General features: G+C 42.8%; 4 protein-coding genes across 4 annotated transcripts; 3 read left to right on the top strand and 1 right to left on the bottom strand.

The window, feature by feature from the left end:
* Positions 1-79: 79 nt before the first annotated feature.
* LOC100825558 (4-hydroxy-3-methylbut-2-enyl diphosphate reductase, chloroplastic) lies at positions 80-3,599 on the bottom strand. Its single transcript, XM_003560142.4, has 10 exons — positions 3,202-3,599; positions 2,902-3,098; positions 2,381-2,560; positions 2,134-2,265; positions 1,964-2,038; positions 1,772-1,877; positions 1,591-1,685; positions 947-1,132; positions 695-781; positions 80-567 (listed from the first exon to the last, which is right to left on the bottom strand). The coding sequence occupies exons 1-10, from the start codon at positions 3,473-3,475 to the stop codon at positions 502-504; spliced, it is 1,398 nt and encodes a 465-aa protein (XP_003560190.1). The 5' UTR covers positions 3,476-3,599; the 3' UTR covers positions 80-501.
* A 3,475-nt stretch (positions 3,600-7,074) lies between these two features.
* LOC100839863 (xyloglucan endotransglycosylase/hydrolase protein 8) lies at positions 7,075-8,627 on the top strand. The gene is made up of 3 exons (XM_010232131.3): positions 7,075-7,583; positions 7,700-7,896; positions 7,992-8,627. Exons 1-3 carry the CDS (start codon positions 7,305-7,307, stop codon positions 8,368-8,370), a joined length of 855 nt encoding a protein of 284 aa, XP_010230433.1. The 5' UTR covers positions 7,075-7,304; the 3' UTR covers positions 8,371-8,627.
* Positions 8,628-18,520: 9,893 nt separating this feature from the next.
* LOC100821659 (xyloglucan endotransglycosylase/hydrolase protein 8) lies at positions 18,521-19,895 on the top strand. The gene is made up of 3 exons (XM_003560132.4): positions 18,521-18,851; positions 18,968-19,164; positions 19,260-19,895. The coding sequence occupies exons 1-3, from the start codon at positions 18,573-18,575 to the stop codon at positions 19,636-19,638; spliced, it is 855 nt and encodes a 284-aa protein (XP_003560180.1). The 5' UTR covers positions 18,521-18,572; the 3' UTR covers positions 19,639-19,895.
* Positions 19,896-23,585: 3,690 nt separating this feature from the next.
* On the top strand, positions 23,586-27,638 carry LOC100845644 (endoplasmic reticulum oxidoreductin-1). Its single transcript, XM_003560128.4, has 10 exons — positions 23,586-23,903; positions 23,997-24,128; positions 24,820-25,075; positions 25,181-25,291; positions 25,835-25,953; positions 26,042-26,146; positions 26,259-26,461; positions 26,546-26,669; positions 26,977-27,139; positions 27,241-27,638. Exons 1-9 carry the CDS (start codon positions 23,709-23,711, stop codon positions 27,124-27,126), a joined length of 1,395 nt encoding a protein of 464 aa, XP_003560176.1. The 5' UTR covers positions 23,586-23,708; the 3' UTR covers positions 27,127-27,139; positions 27,241-27,638.
* The last annotated feature ends 350 nt before the right edge of the window (positions 27,639-27,988 follow it).

Genomic DNA, 27,988 nt, shown 5'->3' with positions numbered 1-27,988 from the left:
ATCTACAATTCTACATACAAGTTTGGTTAACAAGGCTGACATGAACACATGCTAATTGATGTAGTAGTAATACGTGAAATAGCATACCAAACATAGAAAATGGATAGGGAGAAATTCTATTACAACAGATGACCTGTGGCTATAAGGATTGGACTTACACTTAATATACACAGGAAACCCTGTGTTTCTTGCACTTACTATATACAGGGAATCCTGCACTCGAGTGCTATCCAACAACAAACTCACTGGGTGATACCTATGTAATCAGCCTATCACAGCTTCTTTTAAGGGGGCAAAGAGTTATAACAGCTGATACAAGTATAGAACTTTTCGTGGTACAAGTGTTTACAACATATATGTATCCCAACACAGATATCCTCGTAATAGTATTTGCCTAAAGCATTACATTCTTAGCTACTGTACAAGAATAGGTTGTGCAATGGTTCTACTAACCTTTGCCAGGCCATCAGCTATTATCCCTTGATCAATTTTGCTGAAAATTTATGCAACCTGCAAAATTTCTTGACGCTTGATCTCAAATACTTTGTGTAGTGCATCCTCAACAACCTGCACAAGAAGAAAGTAAGCATCACGGTTATGCAGTTTTAATTTCATCAATATGCACTAATATGTTGTGGACTAGTGCAAGCAGGTTACATAAAAAGAAGCACCTAAATCAGGTGGGCTACATTACCTTGTCTGGAGTTGAGGCACCAGAAGTAACTCCTATTGTGATAGGCCCTTCTGGTAGCCAGTTTTCAGTCTCAATAAGCTCACCATGCTGTCAAACAGTTCAAATTTCAGTCAAAAAGGTTATATTCTTTCATAAGTACAATTTTTTCAATTCCCTGTTTTGTTGGTAAACCTCAGTAAGATTCACTACCATTTTCTGGAAACAATAATTTATTCTCAGTAAGATAAATATCTGTGGGGTAGTGGAAAGTACATTTAGCTTGTAGCTGATCCTGTTTCCTGGTCCAATCCTTTGTTCACTGTCAATCCAGTAGGATGGAATTCCACTGAGTTCTCCAATTTCTTGCAAATGAGAGGTATTACTGGAGTTCCATCCTCCAATGACCAGAATAAGGTCAACTTTGTCCTTCACTAACTGATACATTGCATCTTGTCTTTCCTGAGATATGAAGTTGAAGAGTCATCAGTATATTATTTGTTCACATGAGCAGGCCACTGCACATGAGTATATGACTCTGTCCTGACTCCTAGGGAAACAATTTTCAGAAAGCAAAAACAAAGTAAAGTACACCCACCCATACAAGTATATGGGGTTTTCATGATAAAATAACAATGCACCGTTCAAAATTGCTTGTAGCAATTTACTGGGCATCATAACCACCAGGACTGAATTGGATACAACATAAATTATTGCCACATCAATCAATAACCCTAGATTTCCTGGTATACTACAACTATAAAGTAAACGATATGCAAGTCTCCCACCATCCTAAAAGATCTATGTAACTATGTTTTAGTCCCAACACAGAGTAGTTGGTGGTCAAGAGATTAATGACATGTAGTCATGTAGTGCAGAATCCCTGTAAAACTAAAGGATATGTTCAAGAGAAAATTTACCTGTGTGGCATCACAAATGGTGTTGAAGGCAACAAAGTGTTCATTAGCATTCTCAACTCCGAACTTACGCATCATAGTTTTCTCAACAAGTTTTCCTGTTAATTGCAAAATTGGAATTGGTACAAAATTTGTACTGCACAAAAATCATATGACAATAGAGGTAACAATTGTCAAAACGCACCAATTTCTTCTGTTTCTCCTTTAAGCATTGTTGTTTGATTTGCAATGCCCACTTTTTCCAAGTCAACATCAGGATCGAATCCTGGAGAAACAGCTTTTTTGAATTTCTGTGATCGTGGGCCAAACAGTTCCATTAGACATCAGCATTTCTTTCCAACATGGCAGTAAGAGGATAATTTGAGAAAATCGATACCTCAAGGAACTCCTCTCTTGTTGAGCTTGACCCATCAAGTTGGCCACCAAGTATATAATCACATACATACATTGCCTGTTTCAATTGATAATATTTCATTATCTTAAGCCATAGAGTGGATTCAAAGCCAAGTCCAAACCAACAGCAAAATATAAATACATCAGATGTACCTCGACCATATTCTTCACAATGATGTACTTTCCTGCAAAAGAGGCAGTGGCAACAGTTTCTTCATGGGCATACTTTCCATGAATAATAGAGGTGTAGTCGCCCTTCTTATGCTTTTCAACCATGTTCCAAACCTATATTAAATTACACGGTTCATTGGCCTGATATATGCTTACACTCTTGAGGAACAGTGGAACACAGAGCTGCATCGTACAAAAGAGCAAGGGGGTATTTGAAACGGAAATGCACCTTTGAAACCCACGGGCATGTCGTATCAACAATCTGTACATTCTTCTCATTTAGTGTGTACATCTCTTCCACAGCAGCTCCAAATGCAGGCAAGACAACAACATCACCTTGTTCAATAACATCAAAATCCTTAATACCAGCGTTAATAGGAATATCTTTGACGCCCATGTCCTCCAGTCTCTGCATGAACAATATCAGCGTTATTTTGCTCTGTTGAAACAACATGAAAAGTGAACTGACTGAGTTATTGAGTAGCTACCGCCCAAATGAACCTAGTGGACTGTTTATTATGGAAACGTTTGTCACTAGAATTTTTCTCCCTATCGTTCAATTTGATTAAAATGACTTATATATTCTATGTATTAAGTTGGTGGTGATGAAGCCGTTAATTTATCCCCTCACGACAGCAAGATGAGATTCTTCCAAAAAAAAAAGCATCCATGAAGAGGACACTTATCCCCACGAGCTGCACATGGAAATAACACCAAATCATTTGGGTGAACAGCAGTAGAGCAGTATACCTTGTTGACCGTGGGGTTGTGGATGATCTCGTTCGTGAGCCAGATGCGCTCCTCGGGGAACTGCTTGCGCGCCTCGTAGGCGATCTGCACGGCGCGCTCGACGCCCCAGCAGAAGCCGTAGGCCTCGGCCAGCTTCACGGTCACCGGCCCCCATGTATACTCGTTCCCGTTGTCCTTGAGCGTCTTTATCACATCGCCTGCAGGCAAATTTATTTCCCCACCATCAAGAAACGTTCCTGAACAGATCAGCCTGCAATTAGCTGCTGCTGCTGCCGTCTACAAAGGTTTCCTCGCGCTTACTGGTGAACTCCTGGCTCATGAGCTCGAGGGTCTCCTTCTTGTGGCCGAACCCCTTGCGGTTGTAGTTGTCGCTGCGTGTGAGGTTGTGGCGGAAGGCCTTCTTGTCGAAGTCCGGGTCGAGGGAGGCCGACGCGGACGCCGCGGGCGGAGAGGCGTCGCAGCGGACGGAGGAGGGCGCCCGCCGGCCGCTGCGGCGCGGGGATGAGGAGGAGGTGGAGGAGGCGGCGGCCGCGGAGAGGAGGGCGGAGCGGAGCTGCGTGGTGATGGTCGCCATCGCTTGCGGTGGAGGACCTGGGCGTGTGGAGCTGGGCTAGAGTGGGCGGACGACGCCAAGTGCCGGGGCGCGGAACGGAGTGGGGATTGGTGCGTCTGGCCGTATGGGTTTGGAATTGGGATCCACTTCTCTTCGTGATCATCTTATCCCTGAACCCCGTGTTTTGTCCTGGGCGTGGGTGGAACGGCATCGAAACCCCCCGTGAAAGCGAAGGCATATTCCGTCACGAGTTAAGTCCCGTCTCCGGGAGCTCCTGTCCTGTCCTCTTCCCGGCCGGGAAGGCAGCGGTCAGCACCAGCCACCAGGAGGCCGGCATGAAAGTTAAAATTTCCAGAACGAACGATCGTCAAAATTGAGCGAGTACGGCTCTCTCCTGACCGCGAAAAACTTGAGGGCTCAAGCGCACTCGCTGCTGCTGTCGTTTCACCGTGAAGCATTTTTTTGTGGGCGGTGAAAGGCAACCTACCTAGCGATGACACGTTCGGCCTGTTGTTTGGCCTGCTGGTTCTTCTCGTTTCTGGTCGTCATTGGTTGCCATCGTGCCGTTGTCCCACTCCCAGTATACATATATGTGTTTATCGGGTTGATTCCGATGTGTTTAAGAAAATTAAGATCTGGCGATTTTAGCAGTATCTTAGGTTAACTGGAGCGCAGGCTAAGATAACGCCGTTGGCTGGCTCGGTTCTTGGTGCATACGTACGTGCGGGTACTTGTTGTCAAATGTCAAGCCGGCTCCGGGACATGAATCCACGCCATGCGTGCGAGAAATGATCTGCATGTGCGCGCAAAAGCGAATCGTACGTTGAAATCGCGCAACACGTGAAACGGACTAGAAAGGAAGAACGGCAAGTCAAACGGACCGTGCAAACATGTGCATTGAAAATGGAGGCACAAACTGAGTTAGGCTTAATTTTAGAGGATCGTACACGTGACATGACAGATAGTTCAGCTAGTGCTTCACCGGAACTCATCGGATATGTAGAAATTTCTCACCCAAGGGCCGACCCTGGGCCCGGGCAAATGGGGGATGGCCGACGGGCCATGACTCTTGGGCCCTCTAAAGTTTCATGACTTTCGTACTGGCCCAAGGCCTGAAGCAGCGAAAAAAATAAGTTGAATAAGGCCTAAAGATTAAATTCCATTTCATCACGCATGAGGCCCATAGCAAGGTCTACAGTCCACACTAACCCCAGAATGAAAAGATAAATGCATTCGTCAACATTCAACATTACTAACTACTACAGCATGTTCTAAAAAAAATACTAACTACTCGTACTACAGCAAGGACTAACAAGTTCAACTTTTAATTCGTGAAGATTGTTATTGTTATAGTTAGTTTTTTCAGTGGGTCATCTTCTAGCTATAGTTGTGGGTAACGAATCAATCTTGAAACCTGCACGCGTCTAGCAACAATGCAGGTATTATCCAACATTTGACATTTTAATTCTACGAGGCATGTCATGGCTTATTTTGAATCAAGCATGTGGTGTTTTTTTTTTAGAATAAAGGAGCTCAGTTCAAGCAGTTCACAACAAGTGTTATCTAGGAGTTTGACAGGCAGAAAACATAAAAGCTAAATGCCGGGCAACATAAGACGCTAAACTCCAGCAAGGCAGAACAATTATTACATGCCAAATGACTGAAAATCTGAAACTACAGTCTACAGAAATGTCCTGATGAAGATGAACTACAAACGACTGTACCATCAATTTGTAGCTCGCCTCGTCGTCGCCCACCATCCAACATGCGCCTAGAGAACTTCTGATGCTTACGAGAGAGCTTGGACGCCCCATTGCAAGTGGTGTTATGGCTTGGCCCATTTTGCTCCTGTAAGCAGTCGCGATTATGTTTACATGGCATATTGTGTTGTGGTGAAGCTCTCCCATAAGAACGCATTGTTAATTTACATCCACAATATCACGACCTAAAATTTCCCCGACTACGTCGCCTCTAGGCTGACACCACACCTCTGGATGTGTGCGAGAAATATGTTTATATGAGTTGAAGAACACTCCACGGTAGTTGAGAAGATGTTAAATAAAGAATCCCCCTGGCTATTAGTAGCAGTACTGATCAGCAAGGCCTGATTTGATCCCCTGTGAGGCGGAGAGCTTACCGAACGCGCGCGCCCGGCCGACGAACACGCGCGCAATAACGAGGTACCGATCAGCAAAAGTGAGCTCCATCATTGTGCGTTGGTACCTTTTTTGAGATAACAGATGGATCATTCATGTCACTTTACTTGATTCTTCGACATTTGTTCGTTGATCGACCTCCATGTGGTACCTGGCTATATTAGAACTCGAGCTGTCGAGCATAGCATTCAATCAAGCTCATCCTCGAACAAGGCCCGGGGGTAAGGCAGCAGTGTGCACGCATGACCCATCAATTGACATATGTAGGATTGTTACTCGATCCGGCACATGTGCGGACACAAAAGGAAAGCTCACTTTTCGTACATGTACACGTTACCAGAAACTAAATAAAAAGTATTACTACTGCAAGTAAATATGAAGTCTTGTACTAGCACATTTAGATTACAAGCCTAGAGTAGCCGACAACTCAAAAGGCATACAACTTTTTATCAGGATGACATCAGAATTGCATTCATAATCTGAAGAATTCCACAGCACCGCTCACGTAGGATCAATGGATCATGTACGGGTCCAATGTACTTGCTAGATAAATAATCTAGAAAATAATTAGAAACGTATTTTTATTAAAAATGGGATCATTTCGACATTTCAAGAGTGGCCAATATACATGATTTAGTTGGTCTAATAAGCACTCTGAGCTTCGCAAACATATATTAGTGTTGAAGTGTATATGTGAATTGTCAATTATTTTTCATCAAATTGGTCTTTTGGTTGCGTTGGCCAGCGCATGAAGCTTGCTTGACATGGTATCAGAACTGAAGGTCTTGAGTTCAAAGTTCTGGCTTGAGTTTACACATGTTGACTTGTCTTCCCGATCACACGTGAAGAGGGTGTTGCAGTGTATAAGTGAATTGTCTTTCCTCGTTCGAGTGTAGCAAATTTTTAAATTATGCACCACGTTCCCTTTCATTGTGCATAGCTCCGTTTCTATCAAGTGAAATGGTCACCGAGGCCAGCTGTAGGAGTCCGTTTTGTTATCTTGCCTTTGATACTCTGTCATATTAATTTGATCCAATCTATCTTTTCGTTGGTAAAGATCCGGGTTAGCATATGTACCCAAAAAAGTGTCAGGAAAAAACATGGAGTATGTGGGACACACGAATTATGTATTTGCTGGTATCTGTATGTTTCTCCCAAATGGTTACCGAAAGCTGTAGGTCAGGTTCTACTAGCTGCAGTGGTATCGGTGTTGGTTCCCTTTAAGTTCTAGATGCTCACGAAATTTTGTTTTCTGAGTCTGAAGCTGCAATTGATTGAAAATGTTTCTCATACTAATTGCCTCTAAATTATTATTCGATTTACAATTCTCAAGATAAGATTTTTCTCCATAGCTTTATGTAAGTCATGTATAGTCTTTTGGGTTAACCATTTAAGACAGGACTAACACAAGCGGCTTTTGATTAGGATGCAACCTCTGATCAATGTGTTTTCCCAGATGAAGCTCGTCGGCAGCAACTCCCGCCGGCACCGTCACCTCCTTGTACGCAGGCTTTACGCCTTTACCTACCTTTGCCGACGAGCTTCATCTGCACCGCTACCGGCCGGCGGAAGCATAGCACCCCGCAGCAGTATAAAAGCCGCGCCAAGCTAGCTCCTGCTCCAACACAGCACTCGCACACTCTCTCACCAAGACAGAGGAAGCAGAGCATAGTAAAATCCAAGTAGCAGTCGACATGGCGAGTTCATCATCTGTGCTCCACCTGTCCCTGGCCGTGCTGGCCCTGGTGGCCGCATTGTCGGAGGCCGGGTTCTACGACCAGTTCGACGTGGGCGGCTCCGGCCAGCACGTCCGCGTGATCGAGGACGGCAAGACCCAGCAGGTGGCCCTCACGATGGACCAACGCTCCGGCGGTGCAGGGTTCACCTCCAAGGCCATGTACCTCTACGGCGAGTTCAGCGTCCAGATGAAGCTCGTCAGCGGCAACTCCGCTGGCACTGTCACCTCCTTCTACGTAAGCTAGCTAGCTCTACGCCTTTACCTATCTACTGCCCGATTTTATCTCTCAGCCGCTTCCATGTGATGTGACTCTGTTTTGAGTTTTGTACGTGTGTATAATGGTTGATTTAGTTGAAGTCCGGGGAAGGCGAGGGCCATGACGAGATCGACATCGAGTTCATGGGCAACCTGAGCGGCAACCCCTACGTGATGAACACCAACGTCTGGGCCAACGGCGACGGCAAGAAGGAGCACCAGTTCTACCTCTGGTTCGACCCCTCCGCCGACTTCCACACCTACAAGATCGTCTGGAACCCCACGAACATCATGTACACATCCATCTCCTAAAATGCTAGCTCTTGATTTGGTCGATGTTCCCCTGTTCGATCAATTGATCGACGTATCGGGTTCCGGTTTAAATCAGATTCCAGGTGGACGACGTGCCGGTGAGGACGTTCAGGAAGTACGCGGACCTGCCGTACCCGAGCAGCCAGCCGATGAAGGTGTACTTCACGCTGTGGGACGGCAGCTACTGGGCGACCCGCCACGGCGCCGTCAAGATCGACTGGAGCCAGGCGCCCTTCGTCGTCAACTACCGCGGCTACTACGCCAACGCCTGCGTCATCGGCAACAGCGGCTCCTCGGCGTGCCCCGCCGGTAGCGACGGCTGGATGTACAGGCAGCTCGACGGCAAGGGCCTCGACACCGTCGCCTGGGCCGAGCGCACCTGCATGACGTACAACTACTGCGCCGACGGCTGGCGCTTCCCCAAAGGCTTCCCCGCCGAGTGCTTCCGCAAGTGATCCGCTCGATTGCTTCCCTTCTTCTCCGTTCGATTCTCGACGGACATTCGTTGCCGAGGTTTACCTGCGTTCTACTACTGCTCGCAGTTACCCATGCTGCCTGGGTTTTCTTGGTTTGATTGTTGCAGTCGCGACAGTCTTACGGAGAGGAAGATTACGGTGTGTTATTTGTGGGTTTGAGTTGGAGAGAGTGTGGGATGCACGTATGGTTATTTATAAATAAAAGCATGAATGAATGATACTACTTATACAGTAAATATTAATCGTCCATGCCATCTCTCCCTTCAGAGATGCCATAAGGTGTGTTTAGTTCGTTGACAAGACGTGCCGTGCCAAATTTTTAGTCATGATCAAAAGTTGGCTGTTAATTCAGGATGGAGGGAGTAGTTGTTCGCATAGTTGCAAATTATTTTAAAAGTCAATTCTCTTTAGCCAACTCTAGTTCAATTTTTTTTTCCAAAATTGCCCAACTCAAAGGCAACCAAACTACAATCAATTATTTGGCTTGCTAAATTTTGACAAGGCACGTATGAGCTCAAACCAAATATACCCTCCAATTCCATATAGTACATGTTATCTTGAGAGCTGTCAGGTTCACTAGCTAGATTTTTGATTTGAATTGTCCATGTGTGTGAAAGGAGGCAAGTGACACAACTGTGTGCCTCGCTGTTGGAGTGTCGGTCGTACACAATGAATGTCATAATTGGCTAAATTTGGATGAAAATATACTTTGGAGAGAGAGAGGGGGGGGGAGGGAATTACAGCTAAAAAAGCAGAGAGAATCAAGGGAATATAATTCGCTGCAAAAAAAGAGAGGATAAACCGAAGAAAAAGGAATGAACGTATCAAACCACCTATCTTTTCTTAAAGCATAAGCGTTTTTTGGAAAATAACATTAGTATGTAGGATTTTTATCTATAAAGAATTATTAGATGTCCGGAATTGCCAATGAAATGCATTCTTGTGTTTTAAATTTCTATCGAATATCAACATGGTCTCGAAACTAATTTGTAATTTGTTTTTTCTTTGAGAAACAGACGCTCTGTCTCTATATTTAAAAGCTCTGGACTATTTTGCTTATGGCATGATAGATTAGGCCACTCGGGTATTAGAATGATGAGAAATATAATTAACAACTCAAATGGGCATGGGGTGAATGTTAAAAATGTCCCGAATCATGATGATTTCGTGTGCTCGGCATGTGTGACGGGGAAATTAATCATTCGACCATCACCATTGAAAGTGAGGGATGAAATCCCTGCGTTTTTGGAACGCATCCAAGGGGATATATGTGGTCCGATTCAGCCCCTTTCGGGGCCGTTTCGATACTTCATGGTGCTCATAAACGCTTCGTCCAAATGGTCCTGTGTTAACTTGTTGTCTACACGGAATCATGCCTTTACCAGGTTAATGTCGCAAATCATACAAATGAGGAATAATTTCTCAGATCATCGTATAAAGTCTATTCGAATGGACAACGCTGGAGAATTTTCTTCAAAAGCGTTCGATGATTATTGTATGGCACTTGGCATTAAGGTTGAACACTCTGTACCGCATGTCCATACGCAAAATGGACTAGCGGAGGCATTGATTAAGAACATTAAATTCATTGCCAGACCACTCCTTCGGGGTTGTAATTTACCAACCACGTGTTGGGGGCATGTAGTGTTGCACGCCGCAAATCTCATCAACTATAGACCCACAGCCTACAACATCCATTCACCTGTCCAACTAGCGCAAGGGTCGGCACCGAAAATTTCCCACCTTCTTAGGTTCGGTTGCCAAGTATATGTACCGATACCACCCCCTCAGCGATCAGCAATGGGACCGCTCCGTAAGTCGGGGATATACGTTGGTTATGAGACTGTGTCCATAATCAGGTATCTGGACCCCATGACAGGAGACTGTCATATGGCCCGCTTTGCTGACTGCATGTTTGATGAGGATCTCTTCCCGACTTTAGGGGGAGGAAATCAACCGCTTGCTGAGAAAAGTCGAGAATTGACGTGGCAAGCCACGGGGATCCACGCAAATGACCCGTGCACAAGTGAGACACATAGAGAAGTCCAAAAGATAATAGATTTGCATGCTTTAGAGAATCAACTGCCTGATCATTTTAGTGACTTGAGAAGTGTGACAAAATCACATGTGCCTGCGCGCAATGTACCGGAAAGGGTAGAGATACCCAAGGATCCTGTGGGTCTACCCGCTCGAGTCCAAAGGCCTCCATTGGCCACTGATTTCATACTAAATAGATAAGTGAGTCAGAAACTACAGTCGAATCAACAAGGCTAATCTAAAACAAGGTTTCTGTAACTGAAGACTTAAGATTTGGCTGTGTGGGAAACTGCTGAAGGTACTGTTTTGCAACGACGATGCACTAGTGAAGATGGCATGTAATGGGTTCACAACTTGAATTAGTCTGTATATAAAGATGTGTTCTAACTACGGCAAAACGAATCGGAACAAAATTGTCTATGTTTCAAAAGATACGGGTTCCTAAACATGGCTAATCTAAACTGCGCGGCTGCAGGATTCTGCCGCGGCAGGAAAAACGGCAAGAGACATGTTCTTACCAAAACGAAGACGGTTCGCCGGGGATGTAATGAAAACGGCGAGGAACTCGTCGGCAAGGTCGATGTGGTTGTGCAAGACGTCGAGGGAGACGAGAGGAAGCCGAGGGTGGTCGCGGTGTTCGTCGGGGTGCTCCGAGGCGGTGGCGATTGTCGTTGGAGTCGTCGTTCCGGCAGGTTTCGGGGTCGGTGAGGAGGCTAGGGACATGCACGGCGTCAGGGCGGACGTCGTGATGCGGCTGTCGGGATCGAGGGCGCCTCCGGACGGCGACGGCGGAGCTCTGGGTGCGGCGTCGGTATGGGTTCGGGGACGGCGAGGCCAACGACATCAAAAGGTCACGAAACCTTGTCACAAAGGTTGGTAAGGGTCACGTGAGTCTACCGGTGAAAGGAATCGAAGAACGGAGGTTCGGGGTGATCTCACCGGCAACAATGGTGGCGGTTACCAGCGGAGGAAGACGTCGACGTAGCCGGCTGTACAGAGGTTTTGAGGCCAAACTTTCTACATGGGATTGGAAGAGGAGAGGCAAAGGCTCAAAGTGACGCGCGTGGAATCCTTTTATATTAGCCGAGGAGGGAGATCGGGCGTGGGATGTCGACGGCCGGCATTCGGGGCACCTTTTTTTGGAAACTGCGATTATGAGAGGAAACAAATTGATTTTCTGAATGGGTTCTCGGGATGTTGAGGATTGATGGGGTGGTTTCCTTTCGGAGAGAGACACGCGGGAAGGAAAGAAATCGAAGAAAGAAAATATGGAAGGAGTGAGTTTCCTTAGGTGCAGAGGAGGAAGAAGCACGAGCACGAGCTCGTGCTCGGCTGGGCTGTTCGGTGGAGATGGGCCAGCCCAGTTTGGGTCGGTCCATTCTCTTTCTTTCTTTTTTCCTTTTTTTCTATTTCTGTTTTTATTAATAACTTTTGATTCCTAACTCCAAATAAGTTCAATAAACTTCAGAAAATTTGTAAATTCAAAATAAAATAAGTAAAAATACTTTTGCTTATATAAATGTCATTAGGGCTTTATAAGTAATACATAAAATAGATTTTGAAATCTATTATGAAACCTTTGTTTCATAAATTAGTTTAAACTCCAATAAAATATTGGGTTGGCATACTTTGCACTAAACCCTTCCTTAGCTAAATACCCCATTGGGTTGAACTCCAAATAATTGAATTTCAAATAAAATCTTATAATTATATGGTTCGATAAATTCCCAAATAGCTTTATAACACCGAATCACAAACTTTGAAATCATCACAAATGTTTCCAACTATATATATATATTTGGGAAGTCACGTTATCCCACTCTCAACGACGGAATAAGTGTTGGAATAACATTTGCACATGAGGATGTCACGTTATCCTTTTCTCGAATATTTGATAACTTGTTATCGAAAACAAAATGAACATGTCAAAATAAAATTCGAAAAACATAGGTGCAACATTAAATATGTTTCCAACCTTATAACTAGGAAAGTCATATTATTTCCTCTCTTTATCATTTAGATAAATGTTGGAGAACATTTCTAATCGATTTAAGTATTCCAATGATGCTCTCAAATGGTCATGGCATCCAAATTGGAAAGTTAGTGTGCTAATAATAGTCCGGATAAAATCATAATATGCAAATGGTTCCAAATAAAATACTTTGAACTTATATAAATGTCCCAACCATGTTGTATAATTTGGATAGTCATATTAATCCACTCTTTTGTTGAATATTCAAACATGGTGTGGAATAAGTCCTAAAAATTTCAAATCCTTCAGAAATTCACAACCAAAATATTTCCAAGGCCAAAATTTTATTTAAAATAATAATTTTATTTAACATTCCAGAATTGGAAAATTCTGGGATGTTACAGTTCCTGGATATGCTTTTGGCTATGCCCAATGAAACTAATATGGCAACATTTTCATCCAAATTATTTCCATTTTCTGGTTCTATAGGTTGGGCTAGTGCTAGTGTCATTTTGTTGTCTATATTCATGTTTGTGTGGGTCGCAACCTCCATCATGGTGGCCACCTCCTTGCCCAACAAGGTGTGTGCAGCTCATGTTAGATTCGCTTGCGAACCTGCAGGGAAGTATGCTCTTGGCCAATAGTATGAGATGGGTTATCAACTTAGCCATAAAGCTGTAGTAAAAATTAATATTATGAATATGTAAATATAACTTGGCAATTATTGGTCAATTAGAGGCTCAAGTCTCTTTAGATGTTGGCCTCACTCCCGCAGCCACTTGGCACATATTGTCATATATGCTTCTTGGCATTTTCCTTGCTCTATATGCAAGCTAATTTGGTTGCAGCTACTATACGCAGGATGGAGAACTTTCACTACATCAAGCGTCTATGCTGTTGTTTGTAGCTATTTCTTTTGGTATAGGAATGTTTCTCTTCACTAAGATTCTTGGAACTCGGGTGTTGACTGGTAAGTTTTCGAAATCAAGTGTCTTGCTGATGTTTCTAGCTCTTCCTTTGGTATCGTAATGTTTCTGTTCACTAAGATTTTTAGGACTCAAGTGTTGACTGGCAAGTCTTTGAAATGGACTTGAAACTGTCATTTTTCTGAACACATTAGCCATTTTGTATTTTCTACTGAAGTGGAGGACTTCTCTTATCATTAGATTCTGTCTTTGATGTTATTTCCAGTTGAAAACCCACTTTGTCCTTCTCCTGGACTCAGCAAAGCTTGCTAAGGATGCTTAGATTTAGAGTTATGAGATGCTTTTATCTCAACTATATTCTTATTCTAACTTCATCACCAGATAAGGATGTGTACTTGCATTTAGAGTAAGCCCAGTATATGTTCTTGCATTTTGGTCAATTAAATGGCACATTTTGTACCAATATAAATTACGTGCAGCCTGCAACGTATGAAATGCACAATGAACTTACAGGATTTCATTTGTAAATTTCAGGAACTCAAATAAAAATCAAAGATTGTTTTGGAAGGAGGTATAAATGTAGCTTGTTAAATAACTTAGTTAATTCATTGTATCTATATTTGTAATTCTATTTTCTTTTCTGCAGCAACACAAGTTTCTGATCTTTTCAATCATTCAAGTCCAATTCTAAAGAATATTTTAAAAAAAATACTTATTCTGAAGAAGGTATGTCTCGTTGCTACCCATATATGATATCTATATCTGATCGCTGATATTTCTTGATCATTTTTCATTCTCTATATGGGCTGCAGCATGTAAAGTACCCTGTAAACTAGTCGATTTACATTAGGATCCTTTACATTAACCCTTACATTAACTCCTTTGCTATTTGTACTCAATTAACTTATGAAATTCAGAGCGTTGTTGTCAAGATGCAATAATTTCCATCCATTGTTTTGTATATGTATCATTTGTTTACAGCAAATGATACCGATTTATGATAAAATAAAAATATTTTTACTTCATATTTTGCATGTATGGAGTTGAGAAATAGCTTTCCAATGGAGAAAACTTTGTGCAAGCTCAGCAGTACCAAAGTGCAGGTACATAAGTACATAAGGTAGGTATTTTTGTCCAAAGTCCAAGTACATAAGTACATCGCAGTTGAACGTGCTGCCTGAACCTGTTTGGCTTTTGAGTTTCTCCCTGGTTTTGTGTATGACAAAGTTCTAATTGTCGCCAAACCTGACTTGTATGTGGTCTAAAAATAAAGCAAGCAAGGATATTTGGTTCATTAGATCAAAAGGTTCTGGGCTTCTGGCTAAGCATGCAGGCTTTAGGTGTAGCCTTCAGTTTATCTGAAATTTTTGTCGTCGTCTTAGTTCTTTCACAGTTCGTTCTTTTCATTTAAAGGAATAGGAGATACTGGAGTTGAATACTCCAGTCGCAATCAGATTTTAGAACTTTGGACATTTGTGTCTCTGATAGCCGGATAGCTGTGACAGTCGTTCAGAGTCATATTCAAGTTCAAGCGGTGCTTAAGTAGTTGCATTATGTGACAATCATTTGGAATTCTAGATTTAAACGTTTGCAATTGCAAAATCAGGTTGCATATTGGGTCATTATCTGTGTGCAATTGCATTGTTAACATTTTTTATTTGCACATGTAGGATTTGACACCAAGTTATGTTACTTATTACAATACAATTTTTGTAGTGCAATTTTAGAGTTCAAAGTCTGCAATTGCATAAGCTGATTGCAAATTGGGTCATTATCTGTGTGTAATTGCATGGTTATAAATTTTGACTTTCACCCGTAGGATCTGAAACCAAATTGTGTTAGCTATTACAGTACAATATTGCGGTGCAATTTTAGAGTTCATAGTCTGCAATCGCATAAGCTGATTGCAAATAGGGTCAGTAGTTGTGTGCAATTGCATTGTTATAAATTTTGACTTGCACCTGTAGGATGATGTGTGTGTGCCTTAATCTGTTCCTGCACTCTCTTGGGTCCCATTTTGATTGGTTTTTTTATTTAATTTTATTTGATTTTCTTAGTGCATTTCTGCTCTTTTTCGGCCTAACATGATTTTGCTTTCCTGTTGGGGGTTATATGCCCTAACTTGAACATTTTGTTCTCTTATTTGATGCACTGCCAAACAGTAGCACAATTTTTATTCTGTATAAACGCAGTTGCACTCTTGTTTTCCATTAATCGATGTTTCTGCCTATCTTGAAATTGTTGTTCTCTCATTGATGAAGTGTCAAATATTAGTGCAACTTACATTGTGTCTAAGTGCAATTGCACTGTTTACTTTTAATAATTACAATTTTTCTATCGCAACTAGGGGGTTATATGCCCAAACTTGAACATTTTGTTCTATTACTTTATGCTATGCCAAACAAAAGTGCAAGTTATATTCTGGCTAAGCGCAATTGCAATCTTGATTTCCATTAACCACAGTTGCAATTTCTCTGTACCAACTATGTTTTATCTCCACTGAATTGAACCTTTTTGTTTCGTTTCGTATGTTATCTCTCTGAATTTTTGCCCAGGTCTTAGCACTATGAATGCAGTTATAGCATCCAAGCTTTTCTTTTTGTAATGCGCCGTTGAATGATGTGTTATGGCAGGTACTTGTATCATGTGTATATATGGAAACTGCTCCAGGTGTTTTATACTATGAGATCTTTGCAATGTGAATGCAGTTAGTATCTAAACTTATCAAGTCCCCTGCGATTATGCTTGGTTTTTGAATAACTAGAAGCTATTGCAAGGTGTTATGATGTTGGCTTGTTGTAGCTAGTGTTATCTCCTCAGGGTTTTTTTTTGGCAAACTGGACGCCACAAAGATGGATCTATCCCTGTTGTATAAACAGCTGGTCAAGTGAAGCTAGATATTACTCAAATCAGCAAATTAGAAGTACATGTCATCTTGCCCTGTTCTGTTACCTTTTTGCACATACGAAAATTCTAAACAAGGTTGGAGATTGTATCATTCTTTTGCAGTTGTGTTGTACTGTTGTGGTTTTCAAACAATGGCCTGTGTGTAGGTTAGCCCTTTACAGTTTTTATGTCTGTAGTTGCATAGCCCTGTTTTTGGTTCAAATTTATGCATTTTTTTAATTATGAATCCTCTGAAATTTGCATATGTATAATAAGTGCAGCCCCAGTTAGATGTTAATCTCTTATTTGTGATGGATTTCCTGTATCAATCAATATACATTACAAGCCTTGGCTCCAAGCCTCAAACCCTCCATTTTGACTTCTAAAATTTCACAACAGTTTTTTGATCTTTTTTATCTCAAAAATGCATGTACTGCAGTTGCCAGATCTTTTTTTTATTGTGCAACGTCTCTTTATGTTCAAAAAAGAAGCATATTTTTTGCATTCCCTGCAGTCACAGATTCAGTTATTTTGATATAAAGACTCTGATCTCTCTCTCTCTCTCTCTCTCTCTCTCTCTCTCGGCAAATCTGAAATCTGCCTGGTTTTCTGTTCAAAAGCAGGCGCCTGGATTTTCTTTCAAAAGTAGGCGCCTGGTTTTAAGCAAAATAGCAGGCAACTGTTCCTGAGTACAAAACCAGGCGTCTGATCAGTACACAGACCCATAAGTAATTCTCATTATTTTGTACTCATATCAATTTTAATGTTCAAATTCAGTGGTATCCCCAACTTGGAGGCACTCTTTGTCTGTCCGAGAAATAACAAAACCGTTATAATTATATTTTTGAAACCCTTTGACCATACATTTCAATTTTGTGTTTCTCATATTCCAAATTGTGGGCAGTCTGGCGTCCGAGCTGAGAGGCACCATCTGACAGAATCGAAGAATGCACCGATCCAGGGCAAAACAATTGTCGGTACTAAAACTAATGCTTTTTCCTTTGGTGACAGAGGGTCGACAATGGAAATGATCAGCAAAGATTATAGACATTTTTTGTTCTAACCTGAAGACTGAAGTGGCTATGACTTGAGTGAGTGCAGGACATGATAACGCTTATCTTTCAGCTCAACTTCCACAATTGTTTATCGAGATGGCCTTGGAGCAAGAGAAGCTGTGATGGGGGCCATTGCTACACTAGATGCTACTCCACTTGCCTACTACTTCTAATTAAGGGGTGCTAGTTAGGTGCTGGACTAATTATTGATAAATACGTATGCATAATATTTTTTCTTCAATAATTGTTTGGTTTCAAATCAGGAACCAAAGTTTGCTCGTTGCCAAGGCAAATGGGTTTACAAATATATTTTTTAGATGTGTCTTACAAATTGAAAAGAAAAGGAATATATGGATAAAGCAAAAGATTGTGTGTAGTCAAGCCATGAGAGATTTATACTGCTTCATCCATTCCATATAATGTTTTTTCTTAATATAGCTCAGTATTCATTTGACTCTCGTATCCAGTCAATAACCGCTCACACTCATTTACTCTGTACCGATATAAATGGCTAAACATTAGAAACAAGAGTTGACATGGTTCAAATGCACAAATCTATAAGTAATTTATTAAGGAACGGATGGAATAGCATTCTAGTGGGCACAACTTATTTAAATCACTGTTAGTTGTCGTAATGTTGTGCAACGCTTGGAGAATGGAGGAGCCCGACGATTTTTATTTTGCATTCATGGCCAACAATGCCAACAGCGGATACAGAGGGGAACCATGGAACATGGTAAAAGACGATGCATCTATTTGTTAGGGTTAAGCTTCATCGTCCAGTCAAATTGCTTCCCCCGAAGACGACCATGTCGTGGACGAATGTTAGTACAAATGTAATTTATGTTCATTACTTGGGACGGCAACCTATGGTGTAACAGGTGTTTTGTTTTTCTGCTTTTTTAATTTCATATGTAGACATGAATGCTCATTTTCCCGAAGCAAATTGTAGTGATTTTGGGCAAATTAAATGATTTGATTTTGGCAAAGCGTCTTTTGGGTTAACCATTTAACACGAGCGGCTTTTGTAAGCATTAGATGCAACTTCTGAGAATGTTTTTTTTTTTTCAGATGAAGCTCGTCGGCGGCAACTCCCGCTGGCACCGTCACCTCCTTGTACGCAAGCTTTACGCCTTTACCTACCTTTGCCGACGAGCTTCATCTGGACCGCTACCGCCCGGCCGAAGCATAGCACCGCCCGCATGGCACGGCAGCAGTATAAAAGCCATGCCAAGCTAGCTCCTGCTCCAACACAACACTCACACAGAGGAAGCAGAGGATAGTAGAATCCAAGTAGTAGTGGACATGGCGAGTCCATCATCTGTGCTCCACCTGTCCCTGGCCGTGCTGGCCCTGGTGGCCGCATTGTCGGAGGCCGGGTTCTACGACCAGTTCGACGTGGGCGGCTCCGGCCAGCACGTCCGCGTGATCGAGGACGGCAAGACCCAGCAGGTGGCCCTCACGATGGACCAACGCTCCGGCGGTGCAGGGTTCACCTCCAAGGCCATGTACCTCTACGGCGAGTTCAGCGTCCAGATGAAGCTCGTCAGCGGCAACTCCGCTGGCACTGTCACCTCCTTCTACGTAAGCTAGCTAGCTCTACGCCTTTACCTATCTACTGCCCGATTTTATCTCTCAGCCGCTTCCATGTGATGTGACTCTGTTTTGAGTTTTGTACGTGTGTATAATGGTTGATTTAGTTGAAGTCCGGGGAAGGCGAGGGCCATGACGAGATCGACATCGAGTTCATGGGCAACCTGAGCGGCAACCCCTACGTGATGAACACCAACGTCTGGGCCAACGGCGACGGCAAGAAGGAGCACCAGTTCTACCTCTGGTTCGACCCCTCCGCCGACTTCCACACCTACAAGATCGTCTGGAACCCCACGAACATCATGTACACATCCATCTCCTAAAATGCTAGCTCTTGATTTGGTCGATGTTCCCCTGTTCGATCAATTGATCGACGTATCGGGTTCCGGTTTAAATCAGATTCCAGGTGGACGACGTGCCGGTGAGGACGTTCAGGAAGTACGCGGACCTGCCGTACCCGAGCAGCCAGCCGATGAAGGTGTACTTCACGCTGTGGGACGGCAGCTACTGGGCGACCCGCCACGGCGCCGTCAAGATCGACTGGAGCCAGGCGCCCTTCGTCGTCAACTACCGCGGCTACTACGCCAACGCCTGCGTCATCGGCAACAGCGGCTCCTCGGCGTGCCCCGCCGGTAGCGACGGCTGGATGTACAGGCAGCTCGACGGCAAGGGCCTCGACACCGTCGCCTGGGCCGAGCGCACCTGCATGACGTACAACTACTGCGCCGACGGCTGGCGCTTCCCCAAAGGCTTCCCCGCCGAGTGCTTCCGCAAGTGATCCGCTCGATTGCTTCCCTTCTTCTCCGTTCGATTCTCGACGGACATTCGTTGCCGAGGTTTACCTGCGTTCTACTACTGCTCGCAGTTACCCATGCTGCCTGGGTTTTCTTGGTTTGATTGTTGCAGTCGCGACAGTCTTACGGAGAGGAAGATTACGGTGTGTTATTTGTGGGTTTGAGTTGGAGAGAGTGTGGGATGCACGTATGGTTATTTATAAATAAAAGCATGAATGAATGATACTACTTATACAGTAAATATTAATCGTCCATGCCATCTCTCCCTTCAGAGATGCCATAAGGTGTGTTTAGTTCGTTGACAAGACGTGCCGTGCCAAATTTTTAGTCATGATCAAAAGTTGGCTGTTAATTCAGGATGGAGGGAGTAGTTGTTCGCATAGTTGCAAATTATTTTAAAAGTCAATTCTCTTTAGCCAACTCTAGTTCAATTTTTTTTTCCAAAATTGCCCAACTCAAAGGCAACCAAACTACAATCAATTATTTGGCTTGCTAAATTTTGACAAGGCACGTATGAGCTCAAACCAAATATACCCTCCAATTCCATATAGTACATGTTATCTTGAGAGCTGTCAGGTTCACTAGCTAGATTTTTGATTTGAATTGTCCATGTGTGTGAAAGGAGGCAAGTGACACAACTGTGTGCCTCGCTGTTGGAGTGTCGGTCGTACACAATGAATGTCATAATTGGCTAAATTTGGATGAAAATATACTTTGGAGAGAGAGAGAGGGGGGAGGGAATTACAGCTAAAAAAGCAGAGAGAATCAAGGGAATATAATTCGCTGCAAAAAAAGAGAGGATAAACCGAAGAAAAAGGAATGAACGTATCAAACCACCTATCTTTTCTTAAAGCATAAGCGTTTTTTGGAAAATAACATTAGTATGTAGGATTTTTATCTATAAAGAATTATTAGATGTCCGGAATTGCCAATGAAATGCATTCTTGTGTTTTAAATTTCTATCGAATATCAACATGGTCTCGAAACTAATTTGTAATTTGTTTTTTCTTTGAGAAACAGACGCTCTGTCTCTATCCTCTATCCCTTCAAGAAATGTTTCTCTTTCCATGAGAAAAAGAACGTTTTTCTCCAATACTCATGTACTAATTTATCATGATAAACCTAAAAGGCAACACCTTTCAAAATCGCTATGTTTAAAACTGCGAGTGAATACTGCTCAATTGATTTAGAAGTAGTTACTTTTCAATAAAAGATGGTAATTGAACGATTAAGTAATTCTCATTATTTTGTACTTGTATCAATGTTAATGTTCAAATTCAGTGGTATCCGTGACTTGGAGGCACTCTTTGTCCGTTCGAGAAATAACAAAACCTTACAATTACATTTTAAAAATCCATTGACCATACATTTCAATTTTGTGTTTCTCTTATTCCAAATTGTGCGCAGTCTGGCGTCCGAGCTGAGAGGCACCATCTGAAAGAATCAAAGAATGCACCGATCCAGGGCAAAACAATTGTCGGTACTAAAACTAATGCTTTTTCCTTGGGTGACAGAGGGTCGACAATGGAAATGATCAGCAGAGATTACAGGCATTTTTGTCCTAACCTTAAGTGGCCATGACTTGAGTGAGTGGAGGATATGATAATGCTTATCGTTCAGCTCAACTTCCACAATTGTTTATCGAGATGGCCTTGCAGCAACAGAAACTGCGACGGGGGCATTGCTACCCTGGATGCTACTCCACTTGCCTACTACTTCTAATTAAGGGGTGCTAGTTAGGTGCTAGAGTAATTATTGATAAAGTATGTATGCATAAATATTTTCTTCAACAATTGTTGGTTTCATGGAAACCAAAGTTTGCCCGTTTCTAAGGCAAATGGGTTTACAAACTTTTTTTTTTTGCGATGTGTCTTACAAATTGAAAAGAAAAAAAATATTGATGAAGCAAAAGATTTTGTGTAGTCAGCCAAACATGAGAGATTTATACTGCTTCATCCATTATTCCTTATAATTTTTTCTTAATATAGCTCATTCTTCTTTTGGCTGGCGCTTTGGGCCTGTCGCTCCCCTCGCGGCCTTCCTGGAGATGTTCTTACCTTCTGGTGTAACTTTGTTGCTGATTCCCTCACCCTCTCCCCTGACCCTGTGTAATTTCTCCATCCCCTGCACAGTTTTTCGGTTGAAATAAGTTGTTTGTTTTGAGGTGGGGCCCTCCCCCCACCGTTGCCGTTTCAAAGACAAATGCACAAATCTATATGTAATTTATTAGGGAACGGATGGAAGGCTTTCTAGTGGGCACATCTTATTTAAATCACCATTAGTTGTGGTAATGTTGTGCAATGCTTGGGGAATGGAGGAGCCCGATGATTTTGATTTTGCATTCATGGCCAACAATGCCGATAGCCGATACGGAGGGGATCCGTGCAACATGGTAAAAGACGATGCATCTATTTGTTGGGTTTAATCTTCATCGCCCAATCCATGTGCTTCCTCCAAAGAGGGCCATGTCATGGACGAATGTTAGTACAAATGTAATTTCTGTTCATTATTTGTGACTGCAACCTATGGTGTAACATGTGTTTTCTTTTTCTGCTTTTAATTTCATAGAGAAAATTATGGAAAACCACCACACTTGGGGCAACATTCTAGGAAAACCACCTTTTAAAAAAAATCGAATCACCACCACTTTTATGAACCGTTGTACTCCCGCGCACTAATTTGCGACTTGAGCGCGTTTTGATTGAAAACCTGACAAGGAGGCCCACCTGTCGGTTCCACCGTGGCGACACGCTAGACAAGTGGTGCCACCGTGTCCGAACCGAGTAAATTGTGCAACCACCACATTGAAGACAGTTGTTACGAAAACCACCATTTTTGCTAATTTTCGTACAGAACCACCGTGTTTCAGGCAAGTTTTTACACATATCACTGATTCTGTCGTTTGAGACGTGTAACCTCATTTCTGACACCTCAGGCCCATATGTTGAGTTGACAAACTCAACCTACTGTTAGCTCCGTCCGTTAGGCGGGGCCCTGACCCCTTCTTCCGTCGTCTTCTACCTCGTCCCTGACACAACACATGCAGGCAGACAGCAATGGAAGGCGCCACCTCGTCCCTCAGGTGCTACCGGATGGAGCTAACGCTGGGTTGAGTTGGTCAACCCGACATGTGGCCCTGAGGTCTCAGAAATGAGGTTATACACCCCAAACGACAGAATCAATGCTATGTGCAAAAACTTGCTTGGAACGTGATGGTGCTGCACGAAAATTGCAAAAAAGTTGGTTTTCGCAACAAGTGTCTTCAATGTGTTTGTTATGCGCAATTTACTCGGTTCGGCTATGGTGGCACCGCTTGTCCAGCGTGTCGCCACGGTGGCATCGACAGGTGGGCCTCCTTGTCAAGTTTTCAATCAAAACGCGCTCAAGTCGCAAATTAGTGCGTGAGAATACAACGGTCCACAAAAGTGATGATGATTTAAAAATAATTAAAAAAGGGTGGGTTTTCTAGAATGTTGACCCAAATATGATGGTTTTGCGTAATTTTCTCAATTTCATGCGTAAACATGAATGCTCATCTCCCGAAGCAAATTATATTGATTTTGGGCAAAGCCCTTCGTCTTTTAAAATGATTAGTTTCGTGAACATTTTTCTCTCTTTCTAGATGCTAACACGGTAACACCCCCCGAAGTATTGCCGTCATGCGACGTACGGGTGCACAGCCACGTTAAGCTTTATTACGTGCCGTGGGGACTGGGAGTTGGACAGCTGGTCAACCAGATTGACGTCAAAAAGCAGCAGCCCACAGGTTCACAAACACGTCATTGGGCCATCGCAGGCCGTCCGATTGTTCCCAAGCTCACGAAAACCGTTTGATCCGTCGTTCCGGCTCAGAAATGGGGTTCCGTCGTTCCGACAGTTTCCAAAGCGCACGCGGATTCTTCTAATCTGGCCCCTGGATTAGCAGCAGCCTTTAATCCTTTATAATTTTCCGTCCTCGGTCCCCAGCCGCCATTGCCCCAAACTGGAAATTCGGGGAGAAAATTCTTCTGCTTCGTTCAGATCCCGCTTGTAGAGTCTTCTAGACTGTCGCGTGATGACTTCGAAGCCCGCTCCCACGGCAAACGGCGCCGGCCCCGATGCTGGTGCCGGTGGGGGCGTACGCCGGCGGAGGAGGTTCTGGGTGGCAGCCGCGGTGGTGCTCCTGCTGGCGCTCCTCGCCGCGGCCGTGAGCTCCCGTAGCTTCCCGGCCATCTCCTCCTACTCGCGCAGCGGAGGCTGCGGTTGCCCTGTAAGTCTCCCGCAGTTGGGATCATGATTTGGCTGGCATGCGGGGTTTTGATTTGACGATGAGGTTTTGGGGCGGGGCGGCGTGTTTCATTAGGGTGCCAGGAAGTACACAGGGATGGTGGAGGACTGCTGCTGCGACTACGAGACGGTGGACGCAATCAACGAGGAGGTGCTTTACCCGATCCTGCAGGAGCTTGTCTCGCTGCCCTTCTTCAGGTACTTCAAGGTGAGGAACTTTTTTGGTGTTGTTTTTTACCGGTCTTGTGTGTGACTCTAGCTTATGGGAAATGTATGTTGCATTGTTTCGATTTCCTGAACTGTGATAGTTTAGCTCAACATGCTAGAATTATGGACTGCTGTATGTTTGATTGGAGCATATGCTCCTAACTGTAGAGCCATTTTGCGGATCTACGCTCTGCTATGTGTATGCGGAATTGGATATGTGGGACACCGGTGAACCGCATTATTTGTGTTTGGTTTTACTATAATTCATTTACTAGACCGTTCTGGATTTCATTTATGCGGTGCCCCTTTTCCACGTATTGATCAATTAGGCTTCATAATGAAAAAGTCTGACGGTTGCATAATTGGAGCATCAAAGTTTAATGGATCAGATCCGTAGGGAATTCTGATGTGATTACTATATGTAATACGTTCTGATCTGGATGACAGACGATGACATGACCATACCTGTTGGCTTCGAGTGACTCGATTCCAATAAGTTAGATCTGTCAGAATGTCATCATCCTGTAAATTTTTAAGACTTTTATGCGTAACATATTGAACCAGACATGTTATTGTGGCTACTATAATGGTAAGCTAAAATGTGAGCGTACATATATGCTATCCCTGAATATAAACATCAAAACTTATGATTATTTTATTCTAAGTCTTGGCTTATTTGTTTCCTTTCTTAGGTTAAATTGTGGTGTGACTGCCCTTTTTGGCCTGATGATGGAATGTGTCGGCTTAGGGACTGTAGTGTCTGTGAGTGCCCAGATAATGAATTTCCCGAACCATTCAAGAAGCCTTACAGTGGCCTTTCTCCAGAAAATATGATCTGTCAAGAAGGAAAACCAGAGGCAACTGTTGATAGAACCCTTGACACCAAAGTTTTCAAAGGATGGGTTGAAACCGATAACCCATGGACATCAGATGATGAGACAGATAATGGTACAACCCTTTGCCTCATTTTGTATATCATGCTTGCTTTGATTCTTTTATATTATCATAATAACTGAATATCTGATGATCGCTAAACTTTTATCCCTCTTCCAGCTGAGATGACTTATGTGAATCTTCAACTGAATCCTGAACGTTACACTGGTTATACTGGTGATTCGGCTAGGAGGATATGGGATTCTATCTACAAAGAAAATTGCCCAAAATGTAAGCATATGTATCCAGTTATTTTTCCACGTCTGATTTTGTATTGACCATGCCTGCTGTCTAATCTTAATGCACTGGAGCTGCTTATTTTTGTTCCATTTTATTTTTTATTGTTGTTGATATCCTGTCGAATGCATTTGTTTGTCAGTACATTCTGGTTCGACCACAAAATATAGACTGAATCAGTGACGAGTTCATTTGTTGCATGATCCTTCTCTTAAAGAATGTTCTGGAATTCAAACTAAGGTTAGTTGTATCCTGAAATTATGACTGGACAGATCCTTGTAAGTGAATACTTTAATAAGAAAAAGGGGTATTCCAAGTTTTAATCTGCTCTGATGCTGTGCTTAAGAAATGATGGATAGAGGCGGCTGAGCCGCCTGTGCTTTTTTAAACAACCGTTTGTGTTATTTGACGTCGCCATTGCATTAAGCCGTGGTTATGTAGGGTGTTATTTGTTAAATGTCATGGTGTCTTGTATTGATTAGCTTAATGTACCTATCTTGACACACATTTTTTGAATTGCGTTGTATGTTCTTTCAGATCCTTCAGAAGATATGTGCCAGGAGAAGAAGGCATTATACAAGCTAATTTCAGGATTGCACTCCTCAATTTCTGTGCACATTGCTTATGGTTATCTTCTAGACGAATCTGCTAACTTGGTATCTACCCACTACCGTACACTTCATTTGGTGTTTATCATACTATTTTCTGTACTTGTTTTGACATGCTTTGTGTTAACCACTACAGTGGGGACATAATCTTCCATTATTGTACGACCGTGTTCTGAAGTACCCGGAGCGTGTCCAAAATCTGTACTTCACATACCTGTTTGTTCTCCGGGCAGTGACAAAGGTTCTTATTTCTTTCTATAACTAAACCCAACCTTTGGTTTTATAAATTAATCTGTTGAGTTGCTTTCACCTATAGCTTGTACCAAGTAACGAATTTATTTGCTCTCTTTTAGGCAGCAGATTACCTTGAGCAGGCTGAGTACAACACTGGCAATCCTGAAGAGGACTTGAAAACACAATCTTTAGTGAAGCAACTGCTTTACAACCACAAGTTAAGATCTGCATGTCCATTACCTTTTGATGAAGCAAAACTCTGGCAAGGTGAAAATGGCCCTGAGCTAAAGCAGGAGATTCAGAAGCAATTTAGAAATATTAGGTATGTGCCTTAATTTCTCCACTTCAATTCTTATTTGCATGTCAGTAACTTGAAACTTTACACACTGCGACGTCCTGTTCATAGTGCAATAATGGACTGTGTTGGATGTGAGAAGTGTCGATTATGGGGAAAGCTACAAGTGCTTGGTCTTGGAACTGCGCTGAAGATTTTGTTTTCTGTTGATGGAGAGAACAATTTGAATCAACAGGTATGGTGTTCTTTTCTCTTTTGGGCTACTGCCAGTTTGCAACACAACGTAAGATAAGGTAGATGATGTGCGTTTGGTTGGTCCATGTTCCAGCTTGAGAGCATTCTCTGACATTTCGTCTTTATATGACCCCAAGTTACCATATTGGTTACCTACATTTGCGATGGAATAATTTTTTCTGAAAAAAAGACTTAGGTCTCTTTGAGTGTTCGTCTCTCTGAAACTATCTGAATCTACCTTATGAATTCATTTAAGATGTTCTCAGTGGTGATTTGTCTAACATTTTTTCTTCTTGGTAATTATCCAGTTCCATCTGCAGCGGAACGAGGTCATTGCGCTGGTAAATCTTCTGAATAGGCTGTCAGAATCAGTCAAATTTGTGCATGAAAAAGGACAGTCCACTGAGGAAGGCATTAAACAACTAAGGTCTTCAACTGTGCAAAAGGGTGCTTCCTAACTGAATCTCAACCGTAAGTGTTATCTTTTGCTCTTCAGTCGTATAAATTTGTGTTGACCACTTGATGCCTCATATCCTCGCATACCTAATTCCTTGATCTATTTATTTATACAGGCGCTCGGCAAAGATGTAGGAGGGAAAGTTGTATTTACACCTCCTCCTCTCCATACTGGAAGACTAACGTACATGCAAGGAGCAGCTTCCTAGATGATTTTTGCAGATCCTAGACAGAAGCTATACAGAAAAAATCTGGAAGCCAAAACATCTGGCAAAATTTATCCTTTTTCAGTTTTAGTGGGGAAGCCATTTGGAATTTTGTATGTAGTGTATTTTGGCAATGGAACATTGGAACCTCTGCAAAGGATTTCACCGCTTTCGCATGGAACTTCCTATTGCCATGTAGAGTGCCTAACATACATTTTCACTCTCTCGTGTTGATGACTGATCGTATGACTGCTAACATGCTAAAGCCATTTATCAATCCAAACGGATGATATGTTCCCTGGACTTCATTATATGTTATCTATTGTTGATTGAAACCACGAAACGGTAGATCGTGCAGCGATCGTCAGTTCATAACGACTAGCAACTCATCAGAAAGGAGATTACAGAAGCTGGAGTTTCAGATAGCAGATGAGTTTTATGCCGTAGGTGCTCTGCAATCTTTATCGTACATTGTTCAAGATGACCCAGGATGGCGACGAAGTGACATGACAGGTCCTACCACCAGCAGCAAAACAGTAGATAGATGCCCTTCTAACTTGAAACATTGTGTGCTCGCGACTACATATGTGTTGCGAGGATGGCACCAACATGTTGGTTGTGTCCCAGAGGAGCAGGTGCTAGTGGGATACACAGTGAT

The sequence above is a fragment of the Brachypodium distachyon genome, chromosome 1 (assembly GCF_000005505.3).
Source record: "Brachypodium distachyon strain Bd21 chromosome 1, Brachypodium_distachyon_v3.0, whole genome shotgun sequence".
Taxonomy (NCBI): domain Eukaryota; kingdom Viridiplantae; phylum Streptophyta; class Magnoliopsida; order Poales; family Poaceae; genus Brachypodium; species Brachypodium distachyon.
The sequence above is the reverse complement of the archived record's forward strand: the minus strand, read 5'-3'. Positions and strand labels throughout refer to the sequence as shown.

What these genes read in the sequence shown, in the direction of transcription:
- LOC100825558 (XM_003560142.4), bottom strand. Translation starts at nt 3,475, where the DNA reads ATGGCGACCATCACCACGCAGCTCCGCTCCGCCCTCCTCTCCGCGGCC. An exon ending in CATGAGCCAGGAGTTCACCA is followed by an intron (nt 3,099 to 3,201) that starts GTAAGCGCGAGG and finishes ATTTGCCTGCAG; the next exon opens with GCGATGTGATAAAGACGCTC. An exon ending in CATGCCCGTGGGTTTCAAAG is followed by an intron (nt 2,266 to 2,380) that starts GTGCATTTCCGT and finishes AATTTAATATAG; the next exon opens with GTTTGGAACATGGTTGAAAA.
- LOC100839863 (XM_010232131.3), top strand. Translation starts at nt 7,305, where the DNA reads ATGGCGAGTTCATCATCTGTGCTCCACCTGTCCCTGGCCGTGCTGGCC. An exon ending in GCACTGTCACCTCCTTCTAC is followed by an intron (nt 7,584 to 7,699) that starts GTAAGCTAGCTA and finishes TGGTTGATTTAG; the next exon opens with TTGAAGTCCGGGGAAGGCGA. An exon ending in TGGAACCCCACGAACATCAT is followed by an intron (nt 7,897 to 7,991) that starts GTACACATCCAT and finishes GGTTTAAATCAG; the next exon opens with ATTCCAGGTGGACGACGTGC.
- LOC100821659 (XM_003560132.4), top strand. Translation starts at nt 18,573, where the DNA reads ATGGCGAGTCCATCATCTGTGCTCCACCTGTCCCTGGCCGTGCTGGCC. An exon ending in GCACTGTCACCTCCTTCTAC is followed by an intron (nt 18,852 to 18,967) that starts GTAAGCTAGCTA and finishes TGGTTGATTTAG; the next exon opens with TTGAAGTCCGGGGAAGGCGA. An exon ending in TGGAACCCCACGAACATCAT is followed by an intron (nt 19,165 to 19,259) that starts GTACACATCCAT and finishes GGTTTAAATCAG; the next exon opens with ATTCCAGGTGGACGACGTGC.
- LOC100845644 (XM_003560128.4), top strand. Translation starts at nt 23,709, where the DNA reads ATGACTTCGAAGCCCGCTCCCACGGCAAACGGCGCCGGCCCCGATGCT. An exon ending in CCTTCTTCAGGTACTTCAAG is followed by an intron (nt 24,129 to 24,819) that starts GTGAGGAACTTT and finishes TTCCTTTCTTAG; the next exon opens with GTTAAATTGTGGTGTGACTG. An exon ending in AGAACAATTTGAATCAACAG is followed by an intron (nt 26,670 to 26,976) that starts GTATGGTGTTCT and finishes GTAATTATCCAG; the next exon opens with TTCCATCTGCAGCGGAACGA.